Source organism: Schistocerca piceifrons, chromosome 4 (assembly GCF_021461385.2).
Source record: "Schistocerca piceifrons isolate TAMUIC-IGC-003096 chromosome 4, iqSchPice1.1, whole genome shotgun sequence".
Lineage (NCBI taxonomy): Eukaryota > Metazoa > Arthropoda > Insecta > Orthoptera > Acrididae > Schistocerca > Schistocerca piceifrons.
Genome location: NC_060141.1, coordinates 317689151 through 317713545, shown reverse-complemented (window position 1 = coordinate 317713545; position 24395 = coordinate 317689151). Strand labels below are relative to the sequence as shown.

The 24395-nt window shown below is 37.9% G+C and overlaps 1 protein-coding gene across 3 annotated transcripts in view; it reads right to left on the bottom strand.

Annotated features, from left to right (window-relative positions):
- LOC124795449 (suppressor APC domain-containing protein 2) overlaps positions 1–24136 on the bottom strand; it is a 128033-nt gene extending 103897 nt beyond the window's left edge. Inside the window, exons 1-2 of one of the 3 annotated variants that reach the window (XM_047259471.1) lie at positions 24009–24136; positions 9811–9940 (exon numbers count right to left, since the gene is read on the bottom strand). In XM_047259471.1, coding sequence (XP_047115427.1) covers positions 9811–9940; positions 24009–24116 — 238 coding nt within the window. In that variant the 5' untranslated portion in view covers positions 24117–24136. Of the gene's footprint in view, positions 1–9810; positions 9941–19563; positions 19673–23874; positions 23895–24008 lie in introns of those variants that run through there. The other 2 variants (XM_047259472.1, XM_047259473.1) reach the window with 2 other exon arrangements.
- Between the last annotated feature and the right edge of the window lie 259 nt (positions 24137–24395).

Here is a 24395-nt window from a genome sequence, read left to right as displayed (position 1 = left end):
GATGATTGACTGATCTGGCCTTGTAACAATAACCAAAACGGCCTTGCTGTGCTGGTACTGCGAACGGCTGAAAGCAAGGGGAAACTACAGCCGTAATTTTTCCCGAGGGCATGCAGCTTTACTGTATGATTAAATGATGATGGCGTCCTCTTGGGTAAAATATTCCGGAGGAAAAATAGTCCCACATTCGGATCTCCGGGCGGGGACTACTCAAGAGGATGTCGTTATCAGAAGAAAGAAAACTGGCGTTCTACGGATCGGAGCGTGGAATGTCAGATCCCTTAATCGGGCAGGTAGGTTAGAAAATTCAAAAAGGGAAATGGATAGGTTAAAGTTAGATATAGTGGGAATTAGTGAAGTTCGGTGGCAGGAGGAACAAGACTTCTGGATAGGCGACTACAGGGTTATAAACACAAAGTCAAATAGGGGTAAAGTAGGAGTAGGTTTAATAATGAATAGGAAAATAGGAATGCGGGTAAGCTACTACAAACAGTATAGTGAACGCATTATTGTGGCCAAGATAGATACGAAGCCCACACCTACTACAGTAGTACAAGTTTATATGCCAACTAGCTCTGCAGATGATGAAGAAATTGAAGAAATGTATGATGAAATAAAAGAAATTATTCAGATAGTGAAGGGAGACGAAAATTTAATAGTCATAGGTGACTGGAATTCGAGTGTAGGAAAAGGGAGAGAAGGAAACGTAGTAGGTGAATATGGATTGGGGCCAAGAAATGAAAGAGGAAGCCGCCTGGTAGAATTTTGCACAGAGCACAACATAATCATAGCTAACACTTGGTTTAAGAATCATGAAAGAAGGTTGTATACATGGAAGAACCCTGGAGATACTAAAAGGTACCAGACAGATTATATAATGGTAAGACAGAGATTTAGGAACCAGGTTTTAAATTTTAAGACATTTCCAGGGGCAGATGTGGACTCTGACCACAATCTACTGGTTATGACCTGTAGATTAAAACTGAAGAAACTGCAAAAAGGTGGGAATTTAAGGAGATGGGACCTGGATAAACTGAAAGAGCCAGAGGTTGTACAGAGTTTCAGGGAGAGCATAAGGGAACAATTGACAGGAATGGGGGAAAGAAATACAGTAGAAGAAGAATGGCTAGCTCTGAGGGATGAAATAGTGAAGGCAGCAGAGGATCAAGTAGGTAAAAAGAATAGGGCTAGTAGAAATCCTTGGGTAACAGAAGAAATATTGAATTTAATTGATGAAAGGAGAAAATATAAAAATGCAGTAAATGAAGGCGGCAAAAAGGAATACAAACGACTCAAAAATGAGATCGACAGGAAGTGCAAAAAGGCTACGCAGGGATGGCTAGAGGACAAATGTAAGGATGTAGAGGCTTGTCTCACTAGGGGTAAGATAGATACTGCCTACAGGAAAATTAAAGAGACCTTTGGAGATAAGAGAACGACTTGTATGAATATCAAGAGCTCAGATGGAAACCCAGTTATAAGCAAAGAAGGGAAAGCAGAAAGGTGGAAGGAGTATATAGAGGGTCTATACAAGGGCGATGTACTTGAGGACAATATTGTGGAAATGGAAGAGGATGTAGATGAAGATGAAATGGGAGATATGATACTGCGTGAAGAGTTTGACAGAGCACTAAAAGACCTGAGTCGAAACAAGGCCCCCGGAGTAGACAACATTCCATTAGAACTACTGATAACCTTGGGAGAGCCAGTCCTGACAAAACTCTACTATCTGGTGAGCAATATGTATGAAACAGGCGAAATACCCTCAGAGTTCAAGAAGAATATAATAATTCCAATCCCAAAGAAAGCAGGTGTTGACAGATGTGAAAATTACCGAACTATCAGTTTAATAAGTCACAGCTGCAAAATACTAACACGAATTCTTTACAGACGAATGGAAAAACTAGTAGAAGCCAACATCGGGGAAGATCAGTTTGGATCCGTAGAAACACTGGAACACGTGAGGCAATACTGACCTTACGACTTATCTTAGAAGAAAGATTAAGGAAAGGCAAACCTACGTTTCTAGCATTTGTAGACTTAGAGAAAGCTTTTGACAATGTTGACTGGAATACTCTCTTTCAAATTCTAAAGGTGGCAGGGGTAAAATACAGGGAGCGAAAGGCTATTTACAATTTGTACAGAAACCAGATGGCAGTTATAAGAGTCGAGGGACATGAAAGGGAAGCAGTGGTTGGGAAGGGAGTAAGACAGGGTTGTAGCCTCTCCCCGATGTTGTTCAATCTGTATATTGAGCAAGCAGTAAAGGAAACAAAAGAAAAATTCAGAGTAGGTATTAAAATCCATGGAGAAGAAATAAAAACTTTGAGGTTCACCGATGACATTGTAATTCTGTCAGAGACAGCGGAGGACTTGGAAGAGCAGTTGAATGGAATGGACAGTGTCTTGAAAGGAGGATATAAGATGAACATCAACAAAAGCAAAACGAAGATAATGGAATGTAGTCGAATTAAGTCGGGTGATGCTGAGGGAATTAGATTAGGAAATGACACACTTAAAGTAGTAAAGGAGTTTTGCTATTTGGGGAGCAAAATAACTGATGATGGTCGAAGTAGAGAGGATATAAAATGTAGACTGGCAATGGCAAGGAAAGCGTTTCTGAAGAAGAGAAATTTGTTAACATTGAGTATAGATTTAAGTGTCAGGAAGTCATTTCTGAAAGTATTTGTATGGAGTGTAGCCATGTACGGAAGTGAAACATGGACGACAAATAGTTTGGACAAGAAGAGAATGGAAGCTTTCGAAACGTGGTGCTACAGAATAATTCTGAAGATTAGATGGGTAGATCACATAACTAACGAGGAAGTATTGAATAGGATTGGGGAGAAGAGAAGTTTGTGGCACAACTTGACCAGAAGAAGGGATCGGTTGGTAGGACATGTTCTGAGGCATCAAGGGATCACCAATTTAGTATTGGAGGGCAGTGTGGAGGGTAAAAATCGTAGAGAGAGACCAAGAGATGAATACACTAAGCAGATTCAGAAGGATGTAGGTTGCAGTAGGTACTGGGAGATGAAGAAGCTTGCACAGGATAGAGTAGCATGGACAGCTGCATCAAACCAGTCTCAGGACTGAAGACCACAACAACAACAACATGGCCAATAAACCAGACAAATATGCTATGAAGCTGTACATTTTGGCTGAATCCAGAACACGATATATCTGGGATTTTAAGGTATACCATGGAAGAGATGAGACAGTAGACAGCAGTGTTTCTATGGTCGTGAAGCGTTTGACCAATAAGCTTCTGGGTAAAGGGCACACTGTGTATGTTGATCGTTTCTACGCAAGTGTTCAATTAGCTGAAGAATTCTCTGACGATAATACCGGTCTTGTTGGGACAGTGATTAAAAACAGGAAAGGACTTCCAAAACCGCAAAAGATGCAAACCTGAAAAAAGAACAGGTCTTCTGTCGGAAAGGGAATGTGCTCGCCTTGTGCTGGAAAGATAAAAAGAGATGTATGGATGATCAGCACAAGCACACAGCTACAATGCAGAGTGTCAGAACAAGAAGAGCAACAGAGAAACTGAAACCTGCACCAGTTATTGACTATAATAAAAATAAAGGTATGACCAACGACTATTGTATGAGGCTCTGGATCACAAGACTGTGAAGTGGTGGAGGAAACTAGCTGTACATTGCATAATAATGGAAATATCAAATGCTTGCATACTGCATAACATAATCAAAAAGAAAATAAACTTGGCACCTCTCAGGTTATTCAAGAAGTATGTGCAGGATTAGTGTTGTCTGTTGGGAATTTGACAGAGAGCTTTCCACCTGGATCATCAAAATTAGCATGACTCTCAGAAAAACACTTCTCTATCATGTTAACATTCCAGAAGGGAAGAAAAAAGAACAAAGGAGGTGTGTGGTGGGTAGCAAAAAGGAGAAATGTTCAACAGGGAAGGTTGGAAGAAAGGACACCTCATATGAGTGCACTGAATGTAATGTCGGGTTGTGTATCTCCCCCTGCTTTAAAGTTTATCACACCGTTGTCCACTATGAATGCTAAATTGCATACTGAACTTATGCTTATTGTTCTTTTTCTTTATTTGAAATATTTTGTAAATATTTTTAGAGGATAATAACATGTTTCATTGTATATAACAGTACTTTAATTCTTTTTCAATTTTTTTCCAGCAATAATTATCACTGACTTGATATTTCATTAGTGCCTTCAAATTTTAAATTATTGAGGCCAAAATTTGAGTACTTAAAGTAAGAAGTCCAATAAACATAAAAATGTTTTGGAATTACAATAACAGTGAGCTCTACAGTAGTAAGAAATTACAGAAAAACATTGATTTTACTAAGACCGCAGGTGACGGCAACTACAAACTACATCAGATCTGTAAGTGTTAAGAAGTGGGAAACCACCCAGCCCTGAATGCTCAACCACTGTACAAAACTCATGGAGATTGGTTGGAGTTGGGTGTGCATATCCCGCTCTATGGTATCTCAGATGCACTCAGTATGATTGATATCAAGTGATCAGGCAGGCCACACCAGCACACTCATGTCTATAAAGTGTTCCTCAAACTATCCTTCACTGTCATGTTGACAGCTAGTAGATGTTCCGATGACATCCCTGTCACATAACATTCCAAATCATTCTATTCATGTTGGTGACAGCAATACATCAGCTACATCTAACTCAGCTGCCCACAATTGTAAATTAACCGATGAAACTGATAATTTCTATGTAGCAGTCAACTAAAGTGTTATCCATGGAACAGATTTTCAGGTTTCTTAATTCTGTTTGCTGTTTTGGTCCTTAAGTATGCTAAGGTTCCATGGCTGCTAGTTTACATAAGCAGACTGCTGCATAGAGGGATGTTCTTTACACGGGAAGTGTATTTTTACCATTCTATAGTGACAATGTTTCATTTACATGATTCAAAAGAAATCTGGTATAATGGTAGCAGCTATATAAAGTTTACTTTCGATTTTCTGATACTACCATTTATCTTATTGTATTTATAAACCAGTGGAAAAATGCTTCAATTGGTCCACAAAAAAGGCTAATATGCTCCTGTTTTAAATTACACTGCTTGAGAAGGGTGGTACCAGTAGCCTCATTCTACTTTCCTCAGCACTTTAAAAACATTCCCAAAAATTTTGGTGTGTAAACACTCTGTGCATCTCCATATTTTTGCGGCGCAAATACTGATCCATAAAAGTTTGGGCATGCAGCCGCATAAATTTTACTTCTTCTTCTTCTTCTTCTTATATTTCAGCTGAATATCGTCCAGCCAAAATATTAGAAGAAGAAGTAAAATTTATGCGGTTGTACGCTCAAAATTTTATGGATCATATCTACACTCTTTTTAACATGGATCTCACATCTCACTCCTACATGATACCCTAACTATAATTTTTTCACACCCACTAGAGATCACTGTATGTCACTCATAGCCATCCACTAGCCCTTGCCCATTCTCACTCACTCATTCAGCCCACCTCATTGTTATTACCTCTTACTGTCTCTCCAACTGTCACTGACTCCTGTCTCACAGTCACCGTCTGCTTTGTTCTGTCCTACAATTGCTACTCTCTCCTCTCACTGCCAATGTATCCCTCTTGCTCTCTCTTACTGCTATGATCTAATTCCTTCCTTCCCACTGCTGCTGTCTCTTCTCACTATCAATCTCTCTCTTCCTTGTTGTCATTGTCACAGACTATGACTCTCATTATCATTGGCTCTCACCCACTTTCCCTTTCTTCTTCTCTTTATTCCTTACCACTGGCATTGTCTCCTTCACTCTTTTGTTAGCATTGTTCTGTCACTGTCAACTAGGTTTCACTGCCACTGTCCCTCTCTCTTTCTCTCACATTGCCATTGTCTTCTTCGCTCTTTCTATACCACAACCACTGTCTACTGCCTTCCAGTATTTATTATTTCCCTTCTCTTTCCCACTGCCACTGTCTCCTTCTCTCTCAGCATAAAGAAGTGTGAATGCGTCCACTTGCCAAAATTTTTGGGAACATTTTTAAAGGTGCTGAAGAAGCTACAATGAGGCAGCTGGTACACCACTTTTCAGTCAGAGTCTTTTAAAACATGAGTTTATTAGCCTTTTGTGCTCCAATGATAGCATTTTTCCACTGGTTCCCTTCTTTTCCCTGCTGCAGCAAGGCATATCAATCATATGAAAAGAGCTTTATGGGTCACTAAAACTGTGGTAGTTTACTTATGTGAAACTGAAATGATGCAAAACAAATATTTCACCTCAGATCAGATTTTAAGTGCATAAAAATTTTGCATGTTCTTCAGTACTACAATATGGGATTTCCACAATCCCTCTGAGAATAATGGAGACACTTTACAACATACTTCTCTGTGCTATGTCACTTCACAAACTACATTTTTGCCTCAAACCAGATATTATGTGCATATTTTACATGTACTAGTAGGGCAAATTAGAACCTCTGTATCTCAGAAATGGACAAGGATATCATGAAAATTTTACAGTTTTTTCAAGACCAGGATCTTACAAATACGCCATAAAAATTACAGCCATTTGCTCTGCAGAGCCTTATTGGAATCTGTGGCTTGGTTTTTGAGGTTTTTCTCGATAACACATAAATATGTTTAAAAACAGCAAGATGGCATTTCTAGATAAATGCCTACAGAATACACCATTAAAAGTTGAGCATTTTTCTGTGGTTATTTATTATTTAGATTTCACCTTACTTCACGGTTTATGTGTTTATTTTACATGTCCAAGAAGGGTAACTCTGCACCTCTGTGTCTTGGAAACAGATACAGATATCAAGAACATTTTTGAGGTTGTTCAAGATTGAGATCTTAGGAGTATATCATAAAAATGTCAGCTATTTGCTGTGCATAGCCATCTTGAAATCTGTGTCTTGGTTTTCCTATGCAAAAACTAAGTTTTTCGAATTTTCTCAAGAGCCATCCATGAACTAAATCGTGTCTCCATAAGCCCCTTACGGTGCACCATAAACTACATATAATACAAAAAGAAGCAACCAATTTGTTCTGTTTCCCTAAGATGGAGGAAGTGTATAAATAATCAAACTTTGACCATATACTGTAGGATGAATACAGTAAGACAGTTGTTATATCACCAAAAGAACCCAAATTAAGAGCCCTGGAAAAAATGCAGTCTTTATGCATGGCACTTTGGAACACATTAGGTAGTGCATGCTGTCAAGGGCACCCACCCCCAGGAGCGAGGGGGAGGTCCGCGGGGGAGAAAGGAAAAAAAAAAAAAAATAGCATAGTCAGATGGTGTTCTTTCAAGAAAATGATTTAAAAGTCAATATCATGCAGGTTTTTAACACGTTCAGAATGAAAGTTTTTATGTCTTCTGAAATATCAAAAATGCTAACCCGAGGTCTAACCTGTGCATAGCCATCCTGAAATCTGTGTCTTGGTTTTCCTATGCAAAAACTAAGTTTTTCGGATTTTCTCAAGAACCATCCATGAACTAAATCGTGCCTCCATAAGCCCCTTACGGTGCACCATAAACTAGATATAATACAAAAAGAAGCAACCAATTTGTTCCGTTTCCCTAAGATGGAGGAAGTGTATAAATAATCAAACTTTGACCCTATACTGTAGGATGAATACAGTAAGACAGTTGTTATATCACCAAAAGAACCCAAATTAAGAGCCCTGGAAAAAATGCAGTCTTTATGCATGGCACTTTGGAACACATTAGGTAGTGCGTGCTGTCAAGGGCACCCACCCCCGGGAGCGAGGGGGAGGTCCGTGGGGGAGAAAGGAAAAAAAAAAAAAAAAAAATAGCATAGTCAGATGGTGTTCTTTCAAGAAAATGATTTAAAAGTCAATATCATGCAGGTTTTTAACATGTTCAGAATGAAAGTTTTTATGTCTTCTGAAATATCAAAAATGCTAACCCGAGGTCTAACCTGCCGCCCCCCCCCCCCCCCATGAAACTTCCATATGGGCACACTTGCATGCTGTCAGATGCATGCCGATTACAAGAGCATTTGTAAATAAACAACTGTAATTGTTAACTTTAACCCGAACTCAATGTCTCTGAAATTAATAAAATGTTGTAAACATTCATTCAGTGATTGGTGATACTAGAAATGTTTTCCATTTATCCGTGCTTTTCTTTCTTTTGTGTTTTAGTGGAGCTGGCATACTGATAATGGTGCTACTGGTTATGTTCAATCTTTAACAAATCCCAAAACATACACTAACTTGCTTCACAGGATTGTAGATAGGTGTACAGTCTATTACCACAAAAATAAATCAAATTATTTCTTTGAGTATAATAAGATATAAAAGTAAGGCCTTGTCACAGGTCACTTTCCATTCTTCAATTATATTGGCTATTAGCACCAGAAAACTATTATGAAACACAAGCAATTAATGTAACCCTGAAAAACAGTACTATAGATAATTTCCCACATAATTAAATGTTCTAAGTAATATTGTAAAAATATTAATCATTTGTAAAAGAAAACTGGTATACACCTTACAACTGTAAATATCCTGAAACACACAAATTCTAGATTTACATTACTGAAAGAAATATTATAAGCTACCAAGATTTTTTTATTAATTTTTTCTGCAAATTTAAACACATTTGTGTTAAGTCTAATGAAAAGGACATTTTATTGAACTCATCTGAATCGTGTAGGTCAAATCTGGTATTAAGATTGTTCACAATACACAATACAATGAACCACTGTGAGATGAATGGGATTTAAAAAAATAAACATCTTATGACAATACACAAAATAAATTTTTATGAAATCTTGGTTACCTTCTCTCATTTATTGATACACTTTTGCACAAAACATGCTGTTAAAATATATGAACATATAAAAGCCTAAAAGGCAAAGTCAAACATGACCCGCTGATCACTTAAACAACAAATAGGGTGAGTTAGCCACTCTCGAAACAAAACAAATCCCTGTCATGGGACCTTAGGGAAGACTTGGGGGATCACAGATTATTTACCTCATACCAAAATTATCAGCCAAAACAGAATTAAGTCATAGGTATTACAATGATTATGATCTAGCAATCAAATTGAAATCTATTGTATTGAAATTAATACACCACAAGCACTGTCCACTAATTGGTTTTCACATGGCAGTAACAAACTATATCTCATGGGGAAACACCTTGTCTGCTTTTAAGACAGCTACATATTATATCAGGAACAGAAGGGTTTATGTCAAACTCAAGTTCCTCATTTCACCAGTCATGGATTATTTCTCTGATTTCATTAACTCATCCTTCAAATGCTGATACATCGCCTGAACAGTAATGCAGTAACATGCAAGGGAAACCCTCATAATTTTGCACGAATAACTATGAAAGATTGTATCTGTATACCATCTATGTGAGAACAAAAATCCAAAGACAGTATGCCAACAGACATATTGTCTCAGGCTCTACAATATATAGCAGCAAGATAGTTGTGGAACACAGTATTAAGAACAGGAGGTGTAAAAAGAAGGAAAATTAGGGTTTAGTTATAATGTGGTTATTAATAATAAGCTGAGAATTCATGCAGGACAAGGATTAATATTTATTGCATACATTACTAACTAGTGATCAAAGGGGCTAAGCTGTGGCAAGCTTATTAAATGACATTCACGCATCCTAACCATCTTTGTTTACAAGACGAAGTGACAAACCCCTCCTTAAATATTTATGCTGAATGCTTATAATCAACCCAGTCCAGTAGAGCATAGGGTAAGTAGAACTAATTATATGATATACAAACAAAACGATGAAAATGAATTTGAGTTACATGTGAAAATAAGTAAAAAATACCTGAAAATTTCACATAGCCAGTCCGTTTGTCATCCATGATATCAAACAAGGTTCTCATTGCAATAACAAACTGTTTTGGTAATCCATCAAGAGTAGCTGACTGTGGCTGTGACATTTGTGATGTGATCACCTACAGATTAAATGTTAAATTAACTAATAAATCATTTTAATAGCTTACAGCTAGAAGCAACGAAATAAAAACACATGGAAGTTATTTACCCAGGTTATGAAGGCAACATATTTACCAAGCATGTTACAATGAACATAATTTTAAAATCACAAAATCAATACCAAATAACTATGATATCATCATCATGTCACACCTTCTTCCAGTAATTATCTGTTTCCTAACTTTCTGACACTCAAACATTATAGGTGCCGCTGCTTCCCACTTTGCAAGTGCTCTGATAACATAATATCCACATACAACAATCTGTATGTCACATACTAAAATCCTACAGATTCAAATACCTATTTGAAATATTCAGGACACATGAAATATACTTGTCAACCAGAGAGATAAGACAAGCTGTCTGTCTACCATGTGGATGAGTGTGCCATATAAAGGAATGTGAAGAAGAATGAAAGGTGTGTAACAGGTGCCAATGAATGCATGGAAAACATTGTGTTAAATGTATGAAAATAACTGTTAATGATATGAATATAATAGAGGGAAACATTCCACGTGGGAAAAATATATCTAAAAAGAAAGATGATGAAACTTACCAAACAAAAGCGCTGGCAGGTCGATAGACACACAAACAAACACAAACATACACACAAAATTCTAGCTTTCGCAACCAATGGTTGCCTCGTCAGGAAAGAGGGAAGGAGAAGGAAAGACAAAAGGATATGGGTTTTAAGGGAGAGGGTAAGGAGTCATTCCAATCCCGGGATTGGAATGACTCCTTACCCTCTCCCTTAAAACCCATATCCTTTTGTCTTTCCTTCTCCTTCCCTCTTTCCTGACGAGGCAACCATTGGTTGCGAAAGCTAGAATTTTGTGTGTATGTTTGTGTGTCTATCGACCTGCCAGCGCTTTTGTTTGGTAAGTTTCATCATCTTTCTTTTTAGATATAAAATAACTGTTAATATTGATTTGGGAAAAGCCAAGCTGTAAGTGAACAATGACTGGGAAAAGCAATGGAGAGGCTCTTCAAACATTCATATGCTGTTGTCACAAGTAGAGGGTAATTCATAAATACCTCTCGGGTTACGGAAGATGATTGTCTGAAAACTACAAGACACACAGAAAAATGACACATATCAGCAGATACAGCATTTCTCCCAAGTTCTGATTCATGATACGTGCTGTGGTGTAGTTAGACTAGGAGGTAGGTCATGTCAGACCAAGAAGACAAATCATGCACACCATACTGCTAAATCAAATTAGTTCATGCCTATGGATAGGCAACCTAATGAAGAGAGTTCCTAAGTGGGCTGCCATTGCACTTTCCCAGACAATTCGTGTCAATGAATTATATGCATATACTAACATTTGCTGTGTCATAGTGGTGCCAATATTGAACACTTGCAATGCAAGTTACAAATCTGGAGAGATGCTCTATCCCCTGATGTGTGTTTTGCACAGTTGTCTTCTGAAAACCCCAGATGTTTTTATGAATAACACTTGTATGTATCAAATATGTACAGAAGTGTGTCTATTGTGCAGTCAATATCAATGCTGTTGCCCTCACTTCTGCCAGACTCTCCATCCAACAGCAATTTCCTTCTCTTACTTCTACATCTGTCTTCATCAATTTTCCATTGTCTGTTTACAGTAAAGTAACATATATGTGCTCATTTCTATTCGTTGTAATTTGTCCAGTAAGTTCTTTATTCATTGGTAATCATTCAGTCACTTTACACGTTTTCTGAGGAAGAGGATGTGGAACAAAAATGGAAAAAATTCAGAAACATCGTCCAGTACGCCTTAGATAAGTTCGTACCGACTAAGGTCCAAAGCGAGGGGAAAGATCCACCGTGGTATAACAATCATGTACGAAAGGTACTACGGAAACAAAGAAAGCTTCATCATAGGTTTAAGAGTAGTCGAATCATAGCTGATAAGGAAAAGCTGAACGAAGCGAAAAAGAGCGTACAGAGAGCAATGAGAGAAGCATTCAACGAATTCGAACATAAAACATTGGCAAACAATCTAAACAAGAACCCCAAAAAGTTTTGGTCATATGTAAAATCGGTAAGCGGATCTAAATCCTCTATTCAGTCACTCGTTGACCACGATGGCACCGAAACAGAGGACGACCGAAGAAAGGCAGAAATACTGAATTCAGTGTTCCGAAACTGTTTCACTGCGGAAAATCGTAACACGGTCCCTGACTTCAGCCGTCGCACGGACGCCAAAATGGAAAATATTGAAATAAACGATATCGGAATTGAAAAACAACTGCTATCACTTAGTAGCGGAAAAGCATCCGGACCAGACGAGATACCCTTAAGATTCTACAGTGATTATGCTAAAGAACTTGCCCCCTTTCTATCAGCAATTTATCGTAGATCGCTGGAAGAACGTAAAGTACCTAGCGACTGGAAGAAAGCGCAGGTCGTTCCCATTTTCAAGAAGGGTCATAAATCAGATGCGAATAATTATAGGCCTATTTCGCTTATGTCAATCTGTTGTAGAATAATGGAACATGTTTTGTGTTCTCGTATTATGACGTTCTTAGATAATACAAATCTCCTTCATCATAACCAACATGGATTCCGCAAACAGAGATCATGTGAAACTCAGCTCGCCCTATTTGCCCAAGAAATTCACAGTGCCGTAGACACTGGCGAGCAGATTGATGCCGTATTCCTGGACTTCAGGAAGGCATTTGATACGGTTCCGCACTTACGTTTAGTGAAAAAAATACGAGCTTACGGAATATCGGACCAGGTTTGTGATTGGATTCAGGATTTCCTAGAAGAAAGAACACAACATGTCATTCTTAACGGTTCAAAATCTGCAGATGTAGAGGTAATTTCGGGAGTACCGCAAGGAAGCGTGATAGGACCTTTATTGTTTACAATATACATAAATGACTTAGTTGACAACATCGGTAGCTCCGTGAGGCTATTTGCAGATGACACGGTTGTCTACAAGAAAGTAGCAACATCAGAAGACTCGTACGTACTCCAGGAAGACCTGCAGAGGATTAATGCATGGTGCGACAGCTGGCAGCTTTCCCTAAACGTAGATAAATGTAATATAATGCGCATACATAGGGGCAGAAATCCATTCCAGTACGATTATGCCATAGGTGGTAAATCATTGGAAGCGGTAACGACCGTAAAATACTTAGGAGTTACTATCCGGAGCGATCTGAAGTGGAATGATCACATAAAACAAATAGTGGGAAAAGCAGGCGCCAGGTTGAGATTCATAGGAAGAATTCTAAGAAAATGTGACTCATCGACGAAAGAAGTAGCTTACAAAACGCTTGTTCGTCCGATTCTTGAGTATTGCTCATCAGTATGGGACCCTTACCAGGTTGGATTAATAGAAGAGATAGACATGATCCAGCGAAAAGCAGCGCGATTCGTCATGGGGACATTTAGTCAGCGCGAGAGCGTTACGGAGATGCTGAACAAGCTCCAGTGGCGGACACTTCGAGAAAGGCGTTACGCAATACGGAGAGATTTATTATCGAAATTACGAGAGAGCACATTCCGGGAAGAGATGGGCAACATATTACTACCGCCCACATATATCTCGCGTAATGATCACAACGAAAAGATCCGAGAAATTAGAGCAAATACGGAGACTTACAAGCAGTCGTTCTTCCCACGCACAATTCGTGAATGGAACAGGGAAGGGGGGATCAGATAGTGGTACAATAAGTACCCTCCGCCACACACCGTAAGGTGGCTCGCGGAGTATAGATGTAGATGTAGATGTAGATGTAATATTGACTTAAATCTTCATATGCATCCAGAAGGATGTCAGCGTCCAACTGACCCAATATTTTCAACAATCTAGGAAAAGACAGATTCCTACTTACCATAAAGAAGGTACGTCAAGTTGCAGACAGGCACAATTAAAAAACACTCACATATAGCTTTCAGCCACAGCCTTCATCAGTAAAGAGGGACACGCACACAACATTCACACAAGCAAGCACACCTCATGCACACATGGCTGCCAACTACAGCATTGTGCCGGAATGTGTGCCAGCACAAGATGCTGGTGTTGGCAGCTGTGTGCGCATAAGGTGTGCTTGCTTGTGTGAATGTTGTTTTGTGTGTGTGTGTGTTTACTGACGAAGAATGTGGCCGAAAGCTATATGTGAGTGTCTTAATCGTGCCTGTCTGCAACTTAACGTGTCTTCTTTAGAGTAAGTAGCAATCTATATTTTTTCCGACATTGTTGATATTCCTACCTGCGTTTTCATTGTTTGACCCAATATTTTGTGACATACCTTCTTGTCTCAAGCCTTGCTCTGTTGCTAGCCAGCATCTCTGTTGATAATTTTTGCCCCCCCCCCTCCCTCCAGCTTCACCTCAACCGCCTCCTAATAATACTGCCCCCCCCCCCCCCCCCACACACACACATTCAAACTGATGTCTGCCTGCAGTACAAATACTCCATGAATTATAATGAAATGAAATTCCCCTATAGTCTAAAACATTGTATTTAGAGAGGCATTTAAGATCAAGCTGTGGGAAAATAGCAGAGATGCTAGTGATTCAGCGCGACTTGAGACTCCATGCTTAAGTTACCGAATGCACAACAGTGCTGCATACAAAGAGCTTGGTATTGGGGAAAAGAAGCAAGCACTTCTTCAGCACTTCCTCAAGTGTCACAGACAGTAAATAACACTTGATCTTGCTGGGGACTGGAATGAATGTGGTATATAGCATCAATACAAGCAAGAGAGCCCAGTTGTGAGGGAATGGACCAGTTGCGAAGTATATAGACACTGGCTAACTTTTGTGGGGACGGACTGCGTAAAAGACGCCTCTATTATCCAAGGGGATCATCGTCAACAAGATCTCAGTAAGGAAAGGGAGGGGTAGAAGAGAGGTATAAAGGAATGAGTGACACTCTTAACACCCTAGTACATCAGGAGCACTTGATGAAGACAAGGTATATCACTGAAACATTTTACCAGTCACCATCTGGCTGAGCACTGGTGAATACTCCAGTCATTCTTTAACTTATAATAAACTCATAGCAAATTTTACTTCAAATATGGAATCCCTGCTTATATGTAAACACAACATAACAAGAAATTCATGTAGAGTGCACGAAAAATTAGTCAAGAACTGAGCAGGGTACACGTAGGTTACTGCAAACAGCTAAACTCATAATGTCACATACACTCATCTTCACACACATACAGCTGCAATGACACAGAACAATTATTCTTCTGATGGAAGTTGCCAACACCAGTAACCAAACAATGGACATTGTCTGTCAACATCATGATGGGATCATACACAGAAGAATGTCACTGATTGGTAAAGTGATTGAGAAAGCCTGTGTTTTTCCACCCACCTGCAAAATATTGTAATTAAGTACTTTTTGATTGATGGTGGGATATGCATAGTGCATTTTATGTAGCTTTTGCTACAGCTTCCATTATGTAGGTTGTCTGGACAGTGGGCACTAGGTTACTGGTCTGTTTTTAACAACATTTGCATGTAATGATCTTTGTTGAGGTACCACAGACATCTGTACTTTTCTTTCACCAAGGAACCTCAGAGTATAATCTGCTCAAAGACCTCCATTGAACATGTTATGTTACACAGTGCCAGGAGATCTTGGTCATTGTTAACCAATTAAACATTTTACGCGTATGCTTCTGGAAATTTTGATGACATAAGGAAACCATTTTATGATTACAAGTGCCAATTGAGTACAATGGTAGATGCTCAAAGGGTGCACATCTAACATTGACCCTTTTGCATGTAACTGTTCGCTGTAATTTATATTTGAAAATTGCCAAGATAAGTGCTTGTTTCTCTACTGGGAATTCAGTGCTAACCAAGCAAATCTTGTTTAGAGCGAAGTCTGCCATTTTACATTAGGTGACTTACAAAACAGACAAATTTGATTAGCAAAGGTCAAACTCTGTAAGCTACTTCAGGATATGCTCCTTGCGCAGATTTCCAGTATACATCAAGAATCAATTTAAAGTTATACCCCAATACTTACCTGTAGCACACTGATTCAAGAAAATGCCTTTCCATTTTGCACAAAGTATTGTGGAAGATTACTTGTGCTCAGGGTGATTTTCAACCTGATTTTGGCTTTCTTGGAATTTCCAACTACAAGGTGAAAGCTGACATATCCTTTCCATGCCCAATATAAAAATCTGTAAACTGGAACTCAAATCACACTTTTTTTCACATGGCACACTGAAAGCTCGGATCAAGGCGGTTTTAGTTAGATGCAGTATTTCTCAATTTCCAAAAAGCATTTGACTCAATACTACATCCATGCTTATTATCAAAAGTATGATTGCATGGGGCATCAGCAAAATTTGTGGCTGGATTGAAGACTTTTTGGAAAGAAGGACACAGTATGTTATCTTGGATAGAGTGTCACCAACAGATGAAGAAGTAACTTCGGGTGTGCCCTAGAGAAGTGTGTTGGGACACTTGCTCTTGATGCTGTATATTAAAACCTTTCAAACTATATTAACAGTAACCTCAGACTTCTTGCAGATGATGCAGTTATCTAAATGAAGTACTGTCTGAAAGAAACTGCACAAATATTCAATCAGATCTTGATAAAAATTCGAAGTAGTGCAAAGATTGGCAACTTGCTTTAAATGTTCAGAAACGTAAAACTGTGCGTTCCACAAAACGAAAAAAGTAGTATCCTTTGACAATATAATCAATGAGTCACAGTTGGAATTGGTCAACTGGGTGCAACACTTTGTACGGATATGAAATGGATTGTTTACATAGGCTCAGTCATGGGCAAAGCAAGTGGCAGCCTTCAGTTTATTGTTAGAATACGAGGGAAATGCAATCAGTCTACAAAGAGAATTGACTACAAATCACTCATGCGAGCAATTTTAGAATATTGCTGAAAAGTGCGGGACCCATACCAGACAGGGCTAAGAGGTGATACTGAATGTATACAGAGAAGGGCAGCATGAATGGTCACAGGTTTGTTGGACCCATGGGAGTGTGTAATAGACCTGTTGAAGAAACTGAACTGGCAGACTCTTAAAGATAAGCCATAAAATATCCTAAGACAACCTGCTTACAAAGATTCATGAACCATTGTAAATGATGACGCTAGGAATATACTGCAACCCCCTATTTATCACTCCCAAGCTCCCCATGTGAATGGAACGGGCACAGAAACCTAGTATGGTAAAATAGGACATATCCTGTGCCACATACTTCACAGTGGTTTGCAGAGTATATAAGTAGATTTCTTTTCTTTAAGGAAGCTCTATATATATTATGAGATATTCTTTGACTCTGTCATACACACAGAGGTCCAATTAAATGAAACAAACGCTGATACTGTGTAATTTGGGGAGGGTTATGTTTATGGCATATTCCATCTCTAATTAGTGTAGTGCTACAGGTTGCTTCCAAATATTTAAAAGTTTTTCTCCTGGATATAGAGAGATTATCAGAGCCTGATGGGCCAGAATGGTGGATGACATCTGGAGAAAACAAGAAGAATAAGACGAAGAGATCTGTACATCTCGGTCATTGTCATGATCCACTCTGTACAGTAAGCCTATATTCAACAGTGAAGCGTCACTCGCAATCAAGTGGATGAGTAATGAAGGATCCCATACTTTCTGCAGAGCAAACAAGATCTACAGGAGAGGAGAGTACTTGGAATATGTTACCACAGGTACATGTCTTTCAGGAGCTCTTCTAACACAATGATGCGCAGCAGCAGTCAATCATTTGACAGTAGTCAGGGTGATTTTCAGCTGCTTACAAATGTCAACCAACTCATCACCAGTGGGGCTGCATTTTAGCTGGTGCTATGTATTAGAGGACAGTGACATTTGGGGATGGTATGCCCTCCTTTTTCACCACATGCAATGGCCATGCACAAGGGATGTCCAATCTGTGTATGAAGTTGGATTGCAACATTTCTTCAAAGTATGCCTATGGTGCAGAAAAACAGATATGTGCCATTTTGTTTCTCAAGGTTCCCCAATTCATAGGATTTCTCCTTAACCTTCATGCTAATAATTAAACAGTAATTGAATTAAATGGTTTTTTATTCTCACAGAACTACCAAACTCAAAGCACAGTGAAAACATCAGTGATTAGATCAAACTGCCAAAGAATAAATATATGCATTTTTAAACTCCATAACAAGTCTATGCTTCCCACACATTCATCTGGGATACCTGGGCACACAAAGATGGCACCATCTATCACAATTTTGTTTCCTTTTAAATTTGACATGTGCGTCTTAATCAGCAACAATGGTAAAACGGCGAACATAACGTTCCGCAGTCTGCTTTTTGTAGAAGTGGAATAGAGTCCAAGTATCAGTTTTTGTTATACAATTAGGCTCTTCAATGTCATCACCTTTGGCATAACAACTGAAATATCATGTAAGTCTATGTTAGACTCAGAACTGATATTTCGATGCACACAATGATAACAAATGTAGTGATGACTCTTGTATATGATGAATTTGGACTATCGCTGACGTGATGTGATATTTCATCGTGCCTCACAGGAAAATGTTCCTGCCATTGCTGCACATCTTCCCATCAATACTCAAGGCTAGCAGAAGCCTGAACAATTTCTTCTCTAGAAACATCCATTGTAATAATAAATATTACAGCCTAGAATGGTAAAACGATGATAATATTAATGTTGAACATGTTTGTCTCATTAACCTGTCACAGGAATCCAGGCATGCTGTGAGCAATCGGGGCACACACATTGTGGCACATGGAGGTTTGGATATGTCCTGGAAGTGTGGATGGATAGCAGAGATGGTTAAAGTGACCAATCACAATAAGTGGGAAATCTTTCTCTGTCACAGGAAGCATGAGTGGCAATCAATAAGAATAAAACTTTGTAATCTGGATTTATATGTGGATATTCCCGTGTAAGTAATTTGCAAGTCTCTTTGACCTGCATGTTGAGGTACCTTTTTGTATTAGAACTCTCTTTCACACATTTTTATGGATTTGACATCCTTTATGCTGGGAGACATCCTGCTAATATCATCACAGACATGATTAGCCTTAATCACATCAAGGATATCTTATGAGATCTGCCATTGGATGGTGTTTCACAAACAACTATTTCTTTTTTTGTGACAATTTGCAGTAAATTTGCTGTACTAATACTAAACTGTTTGTTGTGTGATTTGGGCAGTGTTTTCCCAAATGCTACAGGAGAAATTTTATGAGTGTTTGAGTCTTGTTGCAGCTTTTTAAGTTCTTCTCACTCTCACTGACAACATTTCATTTCTGCAGCTCTTTTGTCTTGGTCTTCCTTTTCAGCCATTGTTGCACTGCTCTTCTTCTTTTGCTGATACTCTCTGCCTCTCTCTTTCTTCTTCACTTTATTATGTTTTTCCTCTCCACCTACAAGCTTATTTTTCCAATTATACTATATTACTTTCCCAGGTGTATGGTGCATGAGCTCTAGAACTAGCCAATATCAGAAACAAGACCACATCATAGAGTAGAAACAGACTTGCCACATGCCTAACAAAATGACACTGTCGTAATGCTACATCTCATATTTCGGAAACAAACATAATTAGAAGAGAATCAATTGTTGAGGTACACTTACTTGATGATGAAATTAGAGTGCATAAGTTCTCAATCCAGAAGGCACTATTTCACAACTTTACACAGAAAAATTAGGTTAGAGCATTAGGTATGTGATTAGAACCAAGTGTCCAAAGTGTTGGCATTCCGGCTGAATAATTTGAACATTGTTGATAGATATGATTCACAGATGCTAGGTGCACTATCAATAGTATCAACTTTGAAAACCAATTTCTTCTTGCTCTGTCAAGAAAAAAACTGTCACATGCCTAAAAGGAATTTTACAAATTTCATGTTTACTCTTAAACCAATCTTGACGCATGAATTTCTGGTGGTTAATTATATATTTGGAAAATACGTACAAACACCTTTAATTTCATAAGTCATTTTCACTAGTTTCTTAAAACATGAAATACACATATTTCTTCGAAAATACTGTGAAATATCCCTATCTTGGCACTGTTGTTAAGTTCCACCTGTACTTATTTTTTAATAACTGCACTCCATTAATTGGGAAACTGTGCTGGTTTTCATTCAGAGATGGCTTGCATTTTACCTGGTGTGTCTTGCATATTGTGGGGTCACTGGACATATATTTTAGTAATTACGTTTCACTACTTTTATATATATTCCAAGGATTTTCTTCTCCATTGTCTCTTTATTTCAGAAATATTCTGTATGAATACTTTAATTGTTTCTTCACTAAAGGACAGGTGTCAGATTGACAGTAAGAATTACAGAGATTTTCCATTAAATTTGAGGAACATAAGTTGAGCTGCTTTGCATTTATGAAGTACAGTAAAAATATTCCTGAAATAAATTCTATAAAAAAATATTTTTGTATTTATGTCATTTTAACTTAAATATCTATCAAAGTGCAACAATTATACATTCATGTGCCGCTGCCAACATTCATACAGTTGTAACCAGTATCAATAGAGTTTTTGAGCACTGACAAGTAGCTTAATCAAATTGTTTCTTTCCATTTTTTGGACTTTTGTGACATTTCCGCTCACAGCAGTTACTCTTCCAAATTTGTTTCTGCTTCTTTTCAATACAATATGAGCAATAGGGCCTATATGAGTCTATGACAATGCATTTCATTAGAGCAGTGGTCATTTTCACAGTTTCAGAGCTACAGCCTGCATATAGTTGAGTATTTGGTGTTGTTACTTTCAGTCAAGTATGAGAGGGCTAGATTCTGCATTAAAAAAAAATTATTAATATACTGTAATATTCTGCATAAAGTCTGCTTATATGATAGGATAATGGGGCAGCACCTAAAATAAGGTATGGAGGTTCTTTTGTTTTTATCATTAACTATCAACAATCAGAAAACAAATGTTAACAATAACTCAGGAGAAGGTCTCTAAATACCTTATATGTTGCTTCCTTGTTTGTGACTTATTAAGTCAAAATTGTTAAGCAAGTGAATAAACAACGAATATAGCCAGCGATATACGATAAACCAAAATTTTGCTCAAAGAAGCTGTTCAGTTTGCACTCACGATTTCAAAATAAATCCACTTCTATGTGGTAGTGTGCCACAACCAAGAAAAAGTGTTCAATAATGTGAAACAGTACAAGATGTTCAAAATTCCCAGAAAAAAACAGCTGTAAGCTGTAGGAAAAAATTGGTAATATACAATATACACAAAAACAAAGAGAGAACACGAATGGAAGACCAAGAACAAAATGCTTGGTTTTAAAAGGAGGTAAAACAAGAATGTAAGTAATCTTTTGCCCCCGCTGTTTAATTTATTCATCATAAAAGCAATGACAGAAACAGAAAAAAGGTTCGGGAGAGGAACTAACGTTCAGGGTGGAAGGATATCCATGATAAGATTCCCTGACAACATTGTTAGCTTAAGTAAAAGTGAGGATGAATTACAGGACCTGTTGAACAGAATGACATTCTAATGCACACACAATTTGGACTGAAAATAAAACAAAGGTGAAAGTAATGAGTAGTAGCACATAAAATTAGAGATAAATTTAATATCAAATTTTTGGAACAAGAAATAAACTAAATGAAGGAATTCTGTTGCCTTGGTTGCAAGATACCACATGAAAGATGAAGCAAAGAGGACACAAAAAGCAGACTAACACAGGTAAAGAGGGCATCCCTGGTACTAGAGGGAGCTGTAGAGGATAAAAACTATAGAGCAAGCCAGAGATCAGAATATATGCAACAAATAGGCTAATTGTGGGACAATGGGTGCAAGTCTACTCCGACATGAAAAAGTTGGCACTCTACAGGAAATCAGAGTGAGTTGCCGTACTTTCTTCAAAGAAAGCATTGTGACATTTGCATTAGCAATTAGACAAGACAAAATGTAATCAGGATGTTTGGAATGGGATATAAAGTCCATTCACTGTAATCACAGTTCATAGCCAGGCTTTGCTTCATGAAATTTGCAGCTCACACAAATGTATAATATACTGTTATTGGAATTTCAGTGGCAAACAACAGAACTTCAGATGTCCCACCAAACAATGAAAAAAATATATGGCACAAGTGCAATTTGACATTGGTAAAACTTCAAGAGGTTCACCATACTTGAACAGCTCTGTTATGCAGTTGTGTACTGAGCTGAATTATAATCACTAGAGCAGCTAAAACATTCTTTATATTACTCTACAACTGAGTTGGCTTTTATACCAAAATCATCTCTGTTATAATAAAGAACTTTGTAGCAACTGGAATGGCTATTCTCCAATTGATAAAATGTGACATTGTCACTGTGGAGATTCTTTACTCCAAAATACAATAATGGTGTCCTCCTTTAAAGGAAATAGGTGATGGCTACCATGACCACATCCCTGCACTTAAATTTTCTAACACAAATGTACATTTATAATTCTGCTGAAATATCATCAATTGGTATAATACTGCAGCACCAAACGACATGTGGCCACATCAACGTTCCATGCATGTATGATACCACCACCGTAACATTGGGACTCAAAGCTGATGGGCAGTTTCGAAAGCTAAAGCTGAGCCAGTCACATTTATCAAATTTATTACAATAACACACTATCTATGCAAGAAAAAATTGAGATTATTACACACAGAGAAGTGGCTGGGACAGATTCACCATTGGCCAGAAGGACTCAAATATGATTTACATTTTTCCAGCACAAATCTGTGAAACATGCATCTGAGTCTGTTTACTTCATCCTGTAAAAGCCAACCAACAGATGCATAGTGGCAAACTATTGAGGTATCCAGCAATTCTCTTCTCAATGTACCTCACATGATGGGCAGGGTATTTACATTCAATTCACTGATTATATTTTTAGCATCAAACAAGAATCCATACTAAATATGATTCACATACTGAAAATACCTTTACAACTATCATTTCCCTCATTTTAAATTTGCATTTTTTAAATATAGTTTGAAGACATTGAGGTCTCCTACTGAGATAACTGAAGTCTGGCCTGGTATTTGGATAGCAAACTTCATTTCTAAATATCTGTACAGCATGATTATCTGATATGCACCTGCCACTGCAATGAGTTCACTCACCACTGACACCTGAGTTTCCTCTTCTGCTCAAGCAATAGTATTTTCAGAACCACGTGTAGGGGTAAACTATGCCAGAACCTACTAAAAATAGGCAGATGGTTGAGATACAATGTAATTTATTGTTTGTCATTTGTCTGCTAACATGTTTTGATTACTGTACCCAACAGTTGTTTTTAAAGCTACACACTGGAGAAATATAATTGGTCATCTCTGGCAAGTTCCACTAATAAATTTTATATTGGCGTGGCTTAAGTTTGTGTGTTCCAAGGTTTCACCAACTTTTTTCGATTCATGTAATTGTATCACACAGTCCGCATAATGATGCAAGTATATCAGCTTAAACTTAGCTGATTCTGGAGGCTTTAACTCAAGTCACTTCATAAATTGGTTCGGCACATACAGATCACCCATTAGCTTCTTAAGTGTTTTATTAAATAGTGCAGTTCCAAGCAGTCTGAAAGAAAAACAGTTACTAACAGTAAAATCAATTGGAAGAAAGCTGTCTGTGAATATAAAAGGTGTCAGTACCGTGACATCACCGATGTTCACTGCCAGAAATAACTTATTTGTTTTTCAGTTGCTATTATATAGATTAACGTTATTTCCAAGGAATCTTCCATCCAAACATTTGAAGTTTCGGTAAGCGCTCTCAATGGTTTTGCTGCTTTCATTACTCTATTTAATGCTCTTTGCCGGAACACACTTTTGTAACCAAACAAGTACTTTTAACTAGCAAATCCCGTGGTCAAAGCTGCATAAATGTCGGTTCATGTTAACCCATAACTTTTATAATTCTTTTACCTTGAAACATGATTAATCCTGGATCTTCTAAAACAGGTACACACGGTAAATTAGAAATAACAATTAAATTTTGATTGTAAAGGAGTCTAACGCAAAGGAGAGCACCTGGAGATAATCACCATTGATTTACATACCTTGTTTACAAATTTCACCAGTAACAACACACTCAAACCTACACAACAAATAATCCACAACACAAAAAGAAATAAACTTAAAAAAATGACACGCAGAGCCGCCAACATGAACGAGATATACTATGTATAACGCCTCCGATTTAGCATGAAATTTCCCGTAGCTATCAAATCGTCCAAAATTACGATGATCTTCTGAAGTGGAGTCACTAAAACTGTGAAACAGTTTTTAAATATGTAGGAAATAGTAGAAAATGACTCTGTCATAAATGACTGTGCGGTTTCCAACGAAATCTGAATAATTTTCAGTTTAAAAGATGGGAGCAAATGATTTACTTGTAAGAGTTTGCTGTTATTTCGGAAAATTAGCGTCTCAGATTTGAAAATAAT